The sequence below is a fragment of the Polistes fuscatus genome, unplaced genomic scaffold, assembly GCF_010416935.1.
Source record: "Polistes fuscatus isolate 324 unplaced genomic scaffold, CU_Pfus_HIC Scaffold9, whole genome shotgun sequence".
In the NCBI taxonomy this organism is placed as follows: domain Eukaryota; kingdom Metazoa; phylum Arthropoda; class Insecta; order Hymenoptera; family Vespidae; genus Polistes; species Polistes fuscatus.
Genome location: NW_025113173.1, coordinates 2,815,037 through 2,831,328, shown reverse-complemented (window position 1 = coordinate 2,831,328; position 16,292 = coordinate 2,815,037). Strand labels below are relative to the sequence as shown.

The following is a 16,292-nucleotide window of genomic DNA, read 5'->3' as shown; positions in this document are numbered from 1 at the left end:
ATAAATAGACAGAGAGAAGTATTAAATGAAAAAATATTCGTTGGAAGATTAGTACGAGCCAGGTATAGGTGTCGCCAAGTAAAAACACCCCTGAGCAGATGTAATAGTAGTATCGCAACCCTCCACGGTTTAATAGCGTTGAAGTAGCGTCGATTCGCAGTACCTTTCAAGGGAGATAGCAAGCGTGTTTCTCGATTGTACAACTGCACACGCTTTTCATTTAAGTTGGTGACCCAGTTTAACAAAAAAAAATGGACATCAGGTTCCTTCTTGTTTTTGCTATTGTCGGTTTAATGGCGACCGGTTTAACAGCAAGGATCGGATTTTTGGGAAGAATTGCTCAAGTTTTATTAGCCTGTGCCCTTATACCATTAATTTGTAAATTTCATCGAAAGATTTACGTTATTTTGAAGACACTGCCAAGGGATATCAAGTAAGTAGCAACCCTCCTCTTAGTTTTTTTCTGTTTCTTTTTAAGCTCAACGTTGTTACTTTCTTCCCCTATTTCTGTTTCTGTCTGTTTGTCTCTCTCTTTCTCTCTCTCTCTCTCTCTTTCTCTTTCTCTGTCATTCTGTCAGTGAGATAAAATGAAATAGGATAAATTAAAGGATTAACGTTAACTTTCAAAATAAATAATTATAGTAAAAAATAATTTCCAAGTATTATCGTTGAAATATCACCACCGTTCGGTCTCGCCATTTCAACTCGTATATTATCGATCCAAGGTTTTAATGCGACATGCCTGTGAAGTCGCATAGTTTATAAAAGCCAATTTTCTTATACATACATACGTACTTACTTATATATATATATATATACATATAAACACACATATATTTATCTTTCACCCCCCCCCTTTTATTCGTAATTATTAAATTATTATAGTATAAAAAAGAATATAATAGATCGTATATATATTATATGTTCTAACATTCGAGAAAATAGTATTATGAACTTTAAAGAGAGAGAGAGAGATTATTTTTAGTTTGTTAAACAAAGAGCGATTTCATTTAATTGGAAATAATGCGGCATAAGAAAAAGAGCTAAAGGCTATTTTCCCTGATGACCTGTGCTTTATTTCCAACATTTATTACCTATGATACGTAAATGCTTCTCTCTGACTTTTTTTTTTTTTCTTATATCCATTATCAGTTTATAATATCCCATTCTCATCGCGTAGTATATATATATATTTAATTTCATATTCTCGAAAATTGCAATTAATCCGTATAATTATTTAGAAAATAAAGAAAAAATAAAAAAAAAATAAAGTGGAAATTTTAGAGGAAGATAAATCGTAAGAAGTAGACTCGTAAGAGAAAAAAAAAGCAAAGGTGGTCGATTAACGTATACCTACCTGCCGTGCTGACGTGTATTATAATACATATTTCAGCATATTTCATCGTAGAAAAAGATAGAAAATATATTTCGTTCGTATATATAAGAATTAAAATGTAATAATAAACGCACATGATTTTCTTTTCTATCGAATTACTTTTAATTATCTCATTAAAAAGACATTATATAAATAGTAAAGTCATTAAATATGTAAAAATGTAATAGCTATTCCAACTTTTCTCGTACTTTGATATTTGTCCTTCGTATTAATATTTTACAAACAGCTATTTCAATTGCCTTACGATAAAAAAGAAAAAAAAAAAAAGAAGAAGAAACACACAATAGCGTAAACCAATCAATTTGCAAATTTTATCTATATATTGTATAGCACAGTATAAATATATATGTATATATATATATATATTCTATACGTACATTATAAATATATTGAAAATCGTTATTCCGATGCGAGTTCAAGTTTATCACGATGAATAATTAATATAAATTCTTATGTGAGATCCCATTTATAAATGATTAAAATATTATTTAATTATCTATACACTTTGTTTATTTTTTCCGACAGATTTCTCTATCGGTATGTAAACGCTGATCGAGATCTGAAAAGTTTTGTTAAAAATAATACAACGGTTATGAAGATTTTCCGAAAACGTGCACGGCTTTATCCGGATAAACCATGTTTCTTTTTTCAAGGATGTACTTGGACAAACGAAGATGTAAGTATAAAAATATATATTCAAAAATAATAATAATAAAATATGTATGAAATATATTTGGAAGATCGAATATCTAATGGCAACTTGTGTTCAATATTCAGAATTTCAAGCTCGGAACTCGTAGTTTTAAATTGATAGATGATAAACTTATGGGTTTATTGATATATTACAGATCGACAAGTACAGTAATCGAATAGCAAATGTTTTTAAAGAAGCTGGATATGGTAAAGGTGATGCAGTAGCTTTGATGATGCTTAACAGGCCAGAATATATCGCAACTTGGCTTGGATTAGGAAAATTAGGTGTGATAACAGCTTTGATTAATACTAATTTGCGTCAACAATGTTTAAGCCATTGTTTGACCATAGCCAAAGTTAAGAGCATCATTTACACCGAGGAATTTTCTACAGGTATAAATGAATTAAACACAAATATTTCCAAATGATATAACAATTGAGAAATAAAATATTTAACAAATAAAATTCATTTTTTATTCTTTTCAGCAATCGAAGAAATTTCGGATACCATTAAAGGAATAACCAAGTATAAACACGGTGGTAATATCGAAGGTACCAGCAAAGATGTCACAGATTTGGATAAATTAATAGCAGATGCTAGTACTACAGAACCAGAGGTTGATAATGAGCCTGGTTGTAAAGATGATTTGTTGTATATATATACCAGTGGTACAACTGGTTTACCCAAAGTAGCCATTGTACCAAATTCGAGGTATAACTTATTTAATTGAATATACATATACATATACATATTCATATATCGTAGAATATGTATTTGACGCATAATACATAGATCATAGACACACTCATACCGAGTATAATAAACCATTCATAATCTTGTCATAGAAGCCATACGATTGCTTGCAAATCGGATTAATGCAGATCTAGTTGCTTTACACGAAGTCTCATTGCCAGTATATTAACTTTTAAAAGCTTTTACTATCGAGAGAAATTTATAACCGAATCGTTTCTTTTTAGTTAAAAAAAAAAAACAAAAAAAAAGAAAAATCAAAAGGAAAAAATAATAATAATAATAGAAAAAAATATGTAGCTTATTTCCTTCCTTTCTTATCGTTAGATTATAAATAAGAAAAAAAGAAAAAATGTCTAATCGAATCCTTTTTTTTTATTAACAGATTCCTACTCGTCATAACAGCAACTTATCATATGCTAGGATTGAGGAAAAATAGTGATATCTTATATAATCCTATTCCGTTATATCATATGTCTGGTGGATTAGTAGGAACGGGTTGTGCACTTACCAAAGGTATTCCAAGTGTTTTGAGAAGCAAATTTTCTGTCAGCGCTTATTGGACCGATTGTATCAAATATAAATGCACCGTAAGTGTCACGACGAAAATAATCAAATGAATATAACAAATATATATAAATATAACTCATAACTCTCTGATGTATTTATTTTTCAGTTAGCACAATATATCGGTGAGATGTGTCGATATTTATTAAAGGCCCCACCACGACCGGAAGACAGTGCTCATTCGATAAGACTTATGGTCGGAAACGGTATGAGACCACAAATTTGGCAAGAATTCGTAGATCGTTTTAAGATAGAACAAATTACAGAAGTTTATGGATCGAGCGAAGGCAACGCTAATATCGGTAATTCATTATTTTCTATATTTAAAATGATTTATATTCAATTTTATTTTCAATTAATTGAATTTTCTATATTCCACGTATACAGTTAACGTTGACAATCAAGTTGGTGCAGTTGGTTTTGTTCCATCGATATTACCGAAATTTCTTCATCCAGTTGCTCTTATTCGCGTTAATCCTGATACCTGCGAGCCGGTTAGGGGTAAAGACGGATTATGCATACGAACCGAAATAAGTATGTATTGGTATATTTGATATTATTCAAATTTGGGAATTAAAAATGTTTATTTTGTTATTTAGACGAGCCAGGTATGCTCATAGGATTGATAAAACAAGGAAATGCGGTGAGAGAATTTAACGGATATTTGGATAAGGAAGCATCGCGAAAGAAAGTAGTCGAAAATGTATTCTGCAAGGGTGACAAAGCTTTCCTTTCAGGTAAAAACATTGTATCACATTTGATAATATTAACATACATATATTTATATATGTTTGTTTTACTATTAGGTGATATTCTAGTACAAGATGAATTTGGATACTTTTACTTCAAGGATAGAACAGGTGATACTTTCAGGTGGAAAGGTGAAAATGTAGCTACTGCTGAAGTAGAAGGTGTTATCAGTAACGTTGCTGGATACAGAGATGCAACCGTTTACGGAGTACAGGTTTGCTATTTTGAAAATACATACTTACAATACATATACATTTGACATGTTATTAAATTTACTCTAATAGTTAATTTAATATAAAAGTAATAAATTGTATATTATTAATATTTTTTATTTGAATAGATACCGGGTGTGGAAGGAAAAGCTGGAATGGCAGCGATAGTAGATCCAGAAAGTTTAATTGATTTTAAAGCGCTTGCTGAAGGCTTGGACAAAGCTTTGCCATCTTACGCCAGACCAATTTTCTTAAGAATCGTCAAAGAATTAGAAATGACGGGCACGTTTAAATTGAAAAAAATTGGTCTTCAAAATGAGGGATTCGATCCGAATAAGATTCAAGATAAAGTGTATTTCCGATCGGATAAAGAATACGTCGAAGTTACACCCGAATTATATCAACAAATTATATCGGGAACTACCAAGTTGTAATTAGTAGTATTTGCCCTTTTTCTCACCACCCCCCCTTGTTTTTATTGTTGTTTTTATTGTTGTTTTTCTTGTTTTTTTTATAATGGAAATTCTTCTATGTAAAACTGATGAATCGAATTAGGACGCATGAATTAGGCAGCTTAACTAACCGCATTATTACACTGATTCGAGTTACATACGAGAAACCACATTTTTGAATAGGCATTTAAATAATTTATCATCTCGTAATGCACATAACTATTATCATTGTAAGACATGAATATAATCTCACGGTATATCTTAAATATACCGAATTATATGTGAGAGGAAATATAATCTTATGGTATTTTTAAAAAAAAAATATCTTCATCGAATATGCGCAGATTCGAAACCTGCGGAATTTAGTATAATTATCGATTTCTATCTATTACAAAAGGGAAATCAAAATCGTGTAAATTGATTGATGATTTGATAAAAGAAGACAAAAATAAATCAATTTACTGTTAGTCGTTAACTTTGCGTAGATAATAATAAATTAAAAGGGAATTCATATTTTCAAGTTAAAAGTGCGATATTTATTGTAAGCTAGAAGATGGATGGATATCTTTCGTTCTTTTTTCTTTTCTTTTCTTTATCACACGATATTTTGAAATACAGGTTTAATACAGTGAAATATGTAAATTATTAAAATTATCTCACTTTTTCAATCATTTATCTAACTTTGATCTCTACGTTCCTCGTTTTACCTACATTGCATTTATTCACTCCTAGATAATAAATATATTATTACGTGATACGAATATTGCAAAAAAAAATATATATATATATATATATAAATATACATATATACAATACCACCTTATTTTAGGAATCATAGTATAAACGAAATCATATAAATAATACATTTCTTGTTCAACCTCGAGTCCAACAACCATCCGAATTTTTCACATCAATGTAAATAAGTACGAGTTAAATAAAATGATCTTTTCCTAAAATTTGTAGACTATCGATATTACGTATATTTGTCAATGTAATTAATTTACTATTTTCTTTGCAATAATCTATATCGTTTGATGCAATATGCATTGCATGGAATGCTTTAACTTGACGTGCTATTAGAAAATTTAATTAGAACAATTAGAATTTTAGATAAAATTTTGATCACCGTTTTGCTCTGTAAGTCATCCCCGGATATTTATATTTTACGATAGATTGTATGTGTCTGTGTGTTTAAATTATTTATTAATTTATTTCAAGAAAATATTATGTGCAATTTCGCTTAATTTTAATAAAACGATAAATAGTTCCTGTCATTTGGCTTTTATAAAAATAATTGTTATAATTCATTAAAAAGAAAAATGCTATAATAGGAAATTTGATAAAATTTGTAGATTAAAAATGACGTTTCTTAGAAATCTAATAAACATTATTTGTTGTAGGATAGAAAATTAATCGCCTATATGATTTCTCTGAACGTTAGTTAGATTGATTTTTTTCCCTATTCTTTGTATGATACCAATCAAAGCGCAATTCATCGCTGAAGTTGTTTTACCTGCTTTGCAATTCTTGTCATCCTTTTATTTTAATCGAATAACATATGAAATAATATATAATATATAATAATGTGTGTGCGTGTGTGTGTGTGATCAATAAAAGGTATATGATAAATGTACAAACAATACAATTGAATATAAACAAAATTTTATTTTCATTGTATTTCATTCAAAAATAAAATTATTCGTAAAAAAAGACTTTAGCTTTGTCTCAACATATATACAATGTATAATGTTAATACAATGTATATATATATTATTATATATATATATAAAAGCGTTATTTTCTAAAAATCGTATATCTACGCGTGCTCGCACGGCGATAATCGTCTTCTAAGCACCAATACCGCTATAAATTCTAATATTGTTTTTTTTTTCTTTTTTAAAACTTACTAACTGAATCACATGTCATCGCTAACTTAATAAATTTGTCCTATCCGCTTCTTCATCATTGGGTCATCGTTGACCACTAGATCGTCATCAAGATTTATACAATTTACAAGTTTATACAATATAATTGTCGGTAAAAATTGTCAACGTGTATTCTGTTAAATATGAAATTTTAGCATTGCGCGTTCTTTTCATTTTCTTTCTCGTTTCGTGTATTTTTGTTAGTTTTTTCTTACTTAACAATAGATTTACGGACTGACATGAGCCAATTTGACTCATTACAAATTTTATTACTATATATATTATTTTTTAAAAATATATGTTGGTTTCTAGTTAGGTAATGAAATATACGTAAATATTAATTCTTTTTCGTTACTCGACCGTTCATTCAAACAATGTTTGTAAATCATTCAAAATTAATGAACAAAACATCCGTAAATCTAGTATTAAACATTATACAATATTTGTTGTTTTATTACAATAAGCCAATATTATCGATCGAATTAAAATTACAATTTAGTCGAAAGGCATAAGTTGAAAAATAAAAAGCATATGTGTATGTGTACGTGTGTGTGAATATATATATGGACGATCTTTGTATGTTAAAAACTCCTCGCGACGCATTAACGCATACAAGGCACACACCATTTGTAATAATTCGCATTAGTAAATGACAAAATGTTTTACAAATTTCTTTCTTTCACAATTAACATCATAAAAATCTAATTAATTTATTAAAATATATATTATTATAGATATATAATATAGACGACGTCTTCGCAAAATAATTTTATTTCGGGGGGGGGGTGGATGTGGGGGAAGAAAACAAAAAATAAAATATATCAATGAATAAATTTAAACTGCATATTTAAGGGACAAAACTGTATCGATTGTTGTTTCTATTTAAGCACCTCAACAATACAATAATAATTGACATACGTACTCGCGTATGCATATTATATATATATATCTGAATATTGAATATTTTGTATTTTTAGTGCAAACTTTCGAACTTTGTCCCATGAAACAAGACTAGATATAGACAGATAATAAAATGAAACGGAGTGAGATAAAATGTAGAATCGGTAATAATACTTTACGTAGTATTCATAATTTGGAATACAAAAAAGAAAAGAAAAGTATATGTATTTATATGTATAGTTATTAAAATAGTATTAGTCGTTGAAAGAAATCTTAAAAGATAAAAGAAAAGAAAAGAAAAGAAAAGAAAAGAAAAAAAAATATTACATATGTTCATCGTAGAAGTAAACAAATTAAAGTTGTTCATTTATTTTGTCTACTCTCAGAAAAAGCGCCACGTAAATGCTAAATACCACGTCGTATATTATATCCTTTTAGCGAGCAGAGGTAGATACTTATATTGTTAGTTTCTTTTTTATCTTTTAGCAGCTTTGTTCGCACACAGACACACACATACACAACATTCATTCAAGGACGCATTAACCCACGTGCACACGTTTCTCCTCGGTAATATCGCATCTCGATTCACTAACGAGTCTTAACGAGTTTATGCGTTTCGATATATAACGGGTGGCTCTTTCTTTTTTTCTTTTTTCTTTCCTCTTTATTCTTTTTTCTTTTAACAAAAGGATCGAAAATATAAAAAGCATATTTTTCTTATCCTTCGGTTCGTTACGTTAAAAGCCAATAGAGCACAGAATCATCGTTCGGTGTCTCGTGTTTTATCCTTCGTTCATTTGTCATCGGAGATATTGATAAATGACTAACAAAAGAAAGAAGAAAGAAAAAAAAGGTGAAGCAAGAAAATCGCCTATCTGTATGTTTGTATCGTACATGCATGTACGTATGTAGAAAGAAATAAAAAGAATTGTTGGTACGGCACGTGTCCTTATCTCGTTTACAATTCCATGAAAGAACGAGAACGGAATTTCGAGACCGAACTCCCGTGGTATCAAATCAATGATTTTTAAATTCGTCCCACGAAACTTCTTTCTGCGTTTGGATAGACCTTTTCAAAATAAATAATCCAATTTTCAAAACTGGCCCGAAACGGTCATGATTTGACAGCCAGATTGAACGTGATCCATCACCTGTTCCTTAAGCTGGCAAACGTGTTCCTTGAGTTTATGAACGACCGTGCTCAATTCGCTGTTCTCGCCCTTGAGAATTTTCACCTTGTCCTCCAGCCTGGAAATACGTTCGAGTTTGCGCCTGCGACATTTGGAGGCGGCCACGCGATTCCGTTGCCTTTTCCTTTCGAGTTTGATCCTTTCTTGATTCTCCATATCTATCGGTGACATAGGTGGGGAGCTGGAAACGCTTGGTACCGTTTGCGGTTCGTCCTTTATTTGCATGAGTCCTTGACTAACCGAGGATTCTGTGCCGACGCTTTGCACGCTACCGGGTGGCTCCAAAGTCGTATAAGTAGCACCGTGCAAGCTACTGGGTTCTTGGGAACTATCCGAGTGGTGTAACTCGTTTAGAGCATCGACGAAGCCACGAGCATAAAGTTCCTGAGCTTCCGTAACAGTTTTTGGAAAAAGTATTTGGGCAGTCGGGGTAGGCAATGATGCTACGATACTCCCGTTACCGTCCTGCTGTTCAATTATCAACTTTTCCAATTCCGGCGATCCGAGTTTCAACATATTCAAATCCGGCGAGCTCAAAATCGGTGCTACGTTGTTCAAAGTCGTTGGCAAGGGACCTAATCTCGGTCTCTTAGCCTGTTGTCCTTGTCTCTGACAACTGTTCAAATCCAAAGTGAGATTACGTTTAGGTTGGGTCATATTGTTTTCACGATTGACAACACCGTAAACGCTCGTAGCGTCCTCGTAAAAGGTTTGATCCATTGTCAGATTTCGTACCATCGATGCCACGAGACGGTTTTTCGTCGATGACAATTCGAAGGTCGTCAAGGAAGTCCTCTCCCCTCTTTCCCCGTTCGCACTTCTGGGTGCGCTCCGATCTGCGGCTAGCTGGCTGGCTTGCTTGCTTGCTTACTTGCGGACGCTTGCGGCCGTTCTTTCCCTCTCCTTTTCTTCTTTTGTTCCTTCAACCTTTGGCCAAGGCACGCACCCTCGTCGTCGACAATTTGTAAGCGATGCGTTCCGATCAATTGGAAATTCAGGACGCGTTCTTTCTCCCGACGGAATAGTACGCGAGTTGCAAGGACGAGGGCAAATCCGGTTGGTGAAGAAAAATCGGCTGCCCGTTACTGCCCGTTATCGCCCGTTATTACCCGTTATCGTTTGCTCCGACGATAGTTTTTTTTCTTCGATCCTATCTCAAGGACAAAGTTACATAACTAACAGTTATTCCGCCTTTACTTTCTTCTTGCCCTTTTATTTTTCTCCAATCCAAGAATGTGCTGCTCCAGAGAACAATACTGTACTAGCAGCGAACGATTATTCCAGACAATGTCAATAAATTCGGTCACGTATGCGGTTGCTGCTTAACCATAGGCGTTGCTCTCTACTACTCCTTCCCGTTAGTAGACTTTTTGTTGTCTCTTTTTTTCAACGATACGTCGAACGTGGATGAAATTGTACGTGCGCGTTTTTTTCACTGCTCGATCGACAACTTAAAAGCCGCCGATCGAAAGAACGGAGTACACAAGAGGATGAATCACTCTTCGCTGCGTGCTATGTCAAAAGAGTAGAAAGGAAGGGAGAGAGGATAAGAGGGAGAGACAGCAAAGGCAGGAAGAAAGAAGAAAGAAAATGGTAGATACGCAATTGCTACGTGTTAGGACGCGTGTCACGCCTATAGGGGAGTTGTTGATAGTAAACGTAACGCACTCTTTATCACGCGACGTTTCGACTACTTGTGAAGAACTAACCAAAGGTACTGGCTTTTATCCCATGACTCATCGTCGCTATTATTAGCAATGTCGTCACCATTCTCTTCTCTAATTGGTTATTAGTGTCGTCATTTCTCTTATTCTATTGGTCGGCCGATCCGCGCTACTAGGAATTGGTCGACGCAAGCGCAGAAACCAATCGAATACTTTCGACGGAGGGAGCGTTTGAACGTCGGCGTAGAAACTAACTTATATTTCCGTAGATTTTATCCCTAAACTATTACATTTAGTTGCATAATTTGGTGCCCCATTATCGTTCTTTAGTCGAAATATTGCATGCTACATTTCAATCGAACGAAAAATCCTTTATCGCGTGGAATACATTTTATTGAAATTCTTTAAAAATACGATTATATAATCGATATTCTGGCTAATAATCGCAAGCATGTTCGATATCGATAAACGATCTAATCGAATTGTTTCAACGATCGTTCTCAGATAAATATTTCTCCCACAAATGGATAATATAGAAAATAATAAGTTAAATAATTATTGCATAGATAAAAAGGAAGGAAATGCGGCCTAAAATGCGCGTATCGCGACTTTCAAACGATCCCTCCGCCAAGACCGTCAAAGATCAATTAGGACGCATGCGCCAGTCAATTCCTGGTAGCGCGTCTTGTCCGACCAATCGAGGATAAGTTTATACGTCATCGTCGACCAATGAGGGAGTTGTCTCGTGACGACAATATTATTTATAGCGGGATGAGTCATAGGATACAAGGTAGTCGCTTTAGTTGGGTTTTCACAAGTTGCCATAGACATAACGTGGTACGAGCATAAGACACAGCAGCGTAGTGTCAGTGGAAGCGTTCACGCTTCCTATCTTTTACCAAGCGTTCTACTATATACATTAGCTTTGACACGTGCGTACGCGTAGGTGTTGACCGTTTTTCTTACGACCCGTTGAAAATTGCTTTTGCTACACTTGCTTTTGCACCCTTGCGCGCGTTAACAATGACTCATTATCGTGCGCTAAGTTTTTTCTATTAACTTGTCTGCGGAGGGAAGAAAAATATAAGAATCGAGGAAAGAGAGAGAGTGAGAGAGAGAGAGAAAAAGAAAGAGAGAGAGAGAGGGAGAGAGAGAGAGAGAAAGAGATGCATCCACGCCCCACAGTGACGTATAAAGGAGTGGGAGTAAAACGAATACCGTAGAAAACATCGAAGATACCGCGCGTTTGAGGAATTGAAATATAAATTGCATTCGATATTTATAAGAAGCGCGAGAGTATGCGAGATATTGTACGCGCGTGCATCACTTCATTCCCTTTTACACGAGTAAAAGGGAACTCGTCTTTGGATACGCTTATGTAACTTTGCCCTTGCGTTAGAATAAAGAGAGAAAGAGAGCGAGAGAGAAAGAGAGAGAGAGAGAGAGAGAGAGAATCGTAATATTTTGAAAATCTTCAACGCACTGAACAAATCTCTCGGAAAGATTTTTTTCTTATCGAACCGGATCTACATGCTCTTGGTTACGGCGTAAAAACATTCAACGAAAGACGCGCTTCGAATTGGTGATTCACCAAAGTGTCGAACGAGCGAGCAAACGAGCGTATTGGAGAAAGAGAGAGAGAGAGAGAGAGAGAGAGAGAGGGGAAAAGAAAGAAAATAAAAGACAAGACAACAGGCAGATAGAGCCGACCTTCGGACCTGCCGTCAACAAAACGAAATCTATTCTCTAGGATATCGATGGTAGAAAGTTGAACAATGGATCAAATATTTAACGAAGACCCTAACGTCACTTACAGAGGCGCGAATCGTGAAAATAACGTGGGTTTACGAAAACATCATTTAACGTTGGATTTAAACAGCTCGAGGCAAGAGTTGCGCGTTAAAACGTCGAGATTAGGGCCGTTACCAACAACCTTAAACAACGTAGCACCGATTTTGAGCTCGCCAGATTTGAACATGCTGAAACTAGGATCGCCGGAATTGGAGAGGCTAATAATCGAACAACAGGATGCTAATGGCGCCAGCAACACCGAGGGCGTTGTCGCATCCTTGCCCACACCGACGGTCCAAATACTTTTTCCAAAAGTGGTGACGGAAGCTCAAGAACTTTATGCTCGTGGCTTCGTCGATGCTCTAAACGAGCTACATCACTCGGATAGCTCGCAAGAACCCGCTAGTTTTTACGGTGCTACTTATACGACTTTGGAGCCACCCGGTAGCGTGCAAAGCGTCGGCACAGAATCCTCGGTTAGTCAAGGACTCATGCAAATAAAGGACGAACCGCAAACGGTACCAAGCGTTTCCAGCTCCCCGCCTATGTCCCCGATAGATATGGAGAATCAAGAAAGGATCAAACTCGAAAGGAAAAGACAACGGAATCGCGTGGCCGCTTCCAAGTGTCGCAGGCGCAAACTCGAACGTATTTCCAGGCTGGAGGACAAGGTCAAAGTTCTCAAGGCCGAGAACTGCGAATTGAGTACGGTCGTGCATAAACTCAAGGAACACATTTGCCGGCTCAAGGAACAGGTGATGGATCACGTTCATTCTGGCTGTCAAATAATGACTGTTTCGGAACAATTTTAAAATATAGGGGCACGCGTATTTATACAGGTATCGATCCATCGATCCATCATCTGTTGCGACCACTATCTTTTGTAAGATCCCGCTCGAGTATTTTTTCTCTTTTATCTTTATGTATTTATTATATTATATATATATATATATATATCCTTATGCAACATTTTAATTTTGTACACTGGAACAGGACGTGCTTGATAAGAAGCAACGAGACTTCCGATACCTCATAAAGATTTATATTTTTGCGACTTAAGAGACTTACAATTGTAGTCCAGAGAAAGTGAGAAGGAATTCGAGGTCTTTTGTCTTGCTAATGCGTGCCATTATACCTATAGGATGTATACAGCGTACACAGTGCCTTTTATGCATATTATTATTGCATAGGAAAGGATGAGATTTCAAGGCTGTTCGTTCGTTCGTTCGTCCGTTCGCTCGCTTTTTTTTAAATATTCTGGGCTGTATGTACTACGATCGTAATAACGCTACTCGAGATAACGGTAATTTCAAGTTTTAAAGTTATCGACGATAAATCAAATAATCGATATATTGCTTGCGCGTAGATGAAATAAAGCCAACGACGAGAGAACTAAATGATAGTACTAGAAACGTACGTACGATGAAAGTATAACAAATTAATTGTGATTTAGATTATAAGCTTAAGTCCTAATTGGGATATAGAAGTATGGTGCTGATGCGATGAGAGCACGTGCAACTAAGTAATGACAAAATATACTTATTCAAATATTATATCAACGTTTACTAATAATATATATATAGTAAATATATATATGTATATTTATGATGCATAAAAAGATAGATATAGGTATGTTGTTACACGCGTATAAGAGAATTGAACAGAAACGCTCTAATTTTGTCTAACGTACAAACACGCATACGAAGCACACGAAACTAAACTAAAAAGAAGATTTTTTACCGATAATTTTATTTTATTTTTTAACAACGATACGATATAAATGTATACTTTTTTCTTTTTCTATTTGTATTAACTCTAAAAGAAAAGAAAGAAAAAAAAGAATAAGATGATATATTTACAATAGATTATCAATCTCTCGAATAATTTAATTTCGTTTACCTACGCGATTTACCTACCGAAACGAGTATATTGTAAAGCTTATAAAGTTTTGTTTACGAAAGGATAAAATGGTAAAAAGGAGGATTTCGTAGCAACAAATCTTGCGTTAGTTGTCACGAATTTTGGAAGTCGGCCAAACACCACCGGCTTTTCTTTACGTTCGTTGATTTCTTAATTCGTCTTCGTTCCCCACCCTTCGTCCATTTTCTTTATTCCCTTGCCCCTTTCTCTTTCGTCCTCTCAATACTCCGCAGTGGATTTCGAAACGACCGGTTCTTCCACGAATCCACGTTGGCTTTTGGGACGACGAAAATAAAGCAGCGAGGCACAGGCACCACAGGCACACAACATGTGCGATATCTTCGCAAACTTTACGGCTCTCTGAAAGTAAAAACATACGAAAATGGTCATGTCGTTTTTATCTACCAAAGATCGACGAACAATTTTACATTGTAAATCCTGTTTATAAGCCAACAAAATACTTTTGTCAAAACATTCGTAAACAAAAGCAAAGAAATTCTATTCTGTTTCTTAAACGCGAGTTTTGTTATGCAAATAAATTCAAATGTTGATTTTACATACGTTTAGATTAATAAATATTATAAGGAAGATACAGCTACGTCATAAATGGAGTCTCCTTGTTCCAACTGTTGTCGGATCGAGAGAAATCCCTCTCTTCGATCTCGATCGTTCTTTTATTTTCGCAATAGACTTTGCCAACTAGTGACTAATCCTAACTCGAGAACTTGATATATTGAACATGTTCCTCGAATATGTTACATTAGGATAGATGGACAATGCTATTTTAAAAAAAGATACTGAGCATTAAATATTATTATTTATACAATATTGTTTTAGCAAATAACAAAGCTATCAACTTACTTCTCTCCTTTTTTCTTTTTTTTTTTTTTGTTACAAAAATATCACAGATCTTGTGTATATAAATGTATACCGTACACACGATAAATAGTAAAAGTAAAAAAAGAACATAAAAGAGATTAATCTGTTGGGAAATCAGCCGCTTAGCTACATCAAATCGAATCTCTTTGTAAGTTTGTGAACACAGTGGCCTCTATTTCTGATTCTAAACAACATCCTCAGCTGGCATATTTCGCTTCGTTTTCTTTGGAAGCCGTCAGACGATAATTACATTGCATTTGTATACGCGAGAATGTTTTCTGCACGTGCACATATACCTATATATCTATATATTGTATCTATATATATATATATATACACATATATACACATATATACATATATGTACATGTATATACGCGCTAGCGACACGATGCATACTTAAGTTCGCGATAATGATCCTTTTGCTGCAGGTGGTCACTCGTATGCACGTGCACGTGGTCAGTGCATGCGCTCTTATTCTGTTAGGTCAAATTATATCCCGCGTCTTCCCATTTAAAAGTTATAAGATCGGAACGATTATCGACTATCGATTATCGATCATCGATTATCGACTATTTTATTTACCTGTCAAAATCAAATATGTTACAGTTAGTTTATTAAATAATTGTTGTCTAATTATTATTCTATATAGATTATAATATAGATATACTTTTGTTAATTATTTATAGTTACAAAAAGAAGTGAAATTTTCAATGACTTCAATATGGCGGGACGATGTAAATTCTAGAGAGGATGACTTATTGTCATTTTAGGTTAGAGAATGATTCAAGAAAATTCATCCAGATAGCGTTGTCGTCTTTTGATTCGATCTGGACAAATTGAATCAAAATTAATCTAGATTACTTGCATTGTTTATGCTTTAGATATTTTATATATAATACCGTATTATGATTCAAGAAAATAACGAATATTTATATCGCATATGAATATGAGAAAGCTCGAAAGAAATTTGTAGATTATTCAGAAGAAATAAAAATAGAACATTTGAGAAGAGAAAAAGATGAATTTGAAATTAAGAAAAATGAGAAAATAAAAATGAATATGCATTAATAAACATACTTGGTTTGATATCTTGGAACTCGTATTATATATCCAGGAAGTAGAGAAATGTTTATTACTTATGTTCTTTTTGTAATTATTTGGAAAAAAGGATTTATATGAAAATAATACCTATTTGTTTT

The 16,292-nt window shown here is 34.0% G+C and overlaps 3 protein-coding genes and 1 long non-coding RNA gene across 4 annotated transcripts; 2 read left to right on the top strand and 2 right to left on the bottom strand.

The window, feature by feature from the left end:
• Positions 1–291: 291 nt before the first annotated feature.
• LOC122525567 (long-chain fatty acid transport protein 1-like) lies at positions 292–5,777 on the top strand. The gene is made up of 10 exons (XM_043648452.1): positions 292–433; positions 1,922–2,072; positions 2,245–2,482; positions 2,576–2,801; positions 3,226–3,430; positions 3,517–3,709; positions 3,795–3,941; positions 4,007–4,144; positions 4,214–4,371; positions 4,498–5,777. The coding sequence occupies exons 1-10, from the start codon at positions 294–296 to the stop codon at positions 4,801–4,803; spliced, it is 1,902 nt and encodes a 633-aa protein (XP_043504387.1). The 5' UTR covers positions 292–293; the 3' UTR covers positions 4,804–5,777.
• Positions 5,778–8,357: 2,580 nt separating this feature from the next.
• Positions 8,358–10,527, bottom strand: LOC122525592 (transcription factor AP-1-like). Its single transcript, XM_043648506.1, has one exon. It carries the CDS (start codon positions 9,572–9,574, stop codon positions 8,741–8,743), a length of 834 nt encoding a protein of 277 aa, XP_043504441.1. The 5' UTR covers positions 9,575–10,527; the 3' UTR covers positions 8,358–8,740.
• A 195-nt stretch (positions 10,528–10,722) lies between these two features.
• LOC122525603 (transcription factor AP-1-like) lies at positions 10,723–14,018 on the top strand. The gene has a single exon (XM_043648525.1). The coding sequence runs from the start codon at positions 12,276–12,278 to the stop codon at positions 13,101–13,103; it is 828 nt and encodes a 275-aa protein (XP_043504460.1). The 5' UTR covers positions 10,723–12,275; the 3' UTR covers positions 13,104–14,018.
• Positions 14,019–15,625: 1,607 nt separating this feature from the next.
• Positions 15,626–15,914, bottom strand: LOC122525629. The gene is made up of 2 exons (XR_006305844.1): positions 15,761–15,914; positions 15,626–15,675 (listed from the first exon to the last, which is right to left on the bottom strand). It is a non-coding gene; the product is annotated as an uncharacterized LOC122525629 (long non-coding RNA).
• Between the last annotated feature and the right edge of the window lie 378 nt (positions 15,915–16,292).

Bases quoted from the DNA above. Each gene is read 5' to 3' on its own strand.
- LOC122525567 (XM_043648452.1), top strand. From the start codon at position 294: ATGGCGACCGGTTTAACAGCAAGGATCGGATTTTTGGGAAGAATTGCT. The intron at 2,483-2,575 runs GTATAAATGAAT...TATTCTTTTCAG, and splicing joins CACCGAGGAATTTTCTACAG to CAATCGAAGAAATTTCGGAT. The intron at 3,431-3,516 runs GTAAGTGTCACG...TTTATTTTTCAG, and splicing joins GTATCAAATATAAATGCACC to TTAGCACAATATATCGGTGA.
- LOC122525603 (XM_043648525.1), top strand. From the start codon at position 12,276: ATGGATCAAATATTTAACGAAGACCCTAACGTCACTTACAGAGGCGCG.
- LOC122525592 (XM_043648506.1), bottom strand. From the start codon at position 9,574: ATGGTACGAAATCTGACAATGGATCAAACCTTTTACGAGGACGCTACG.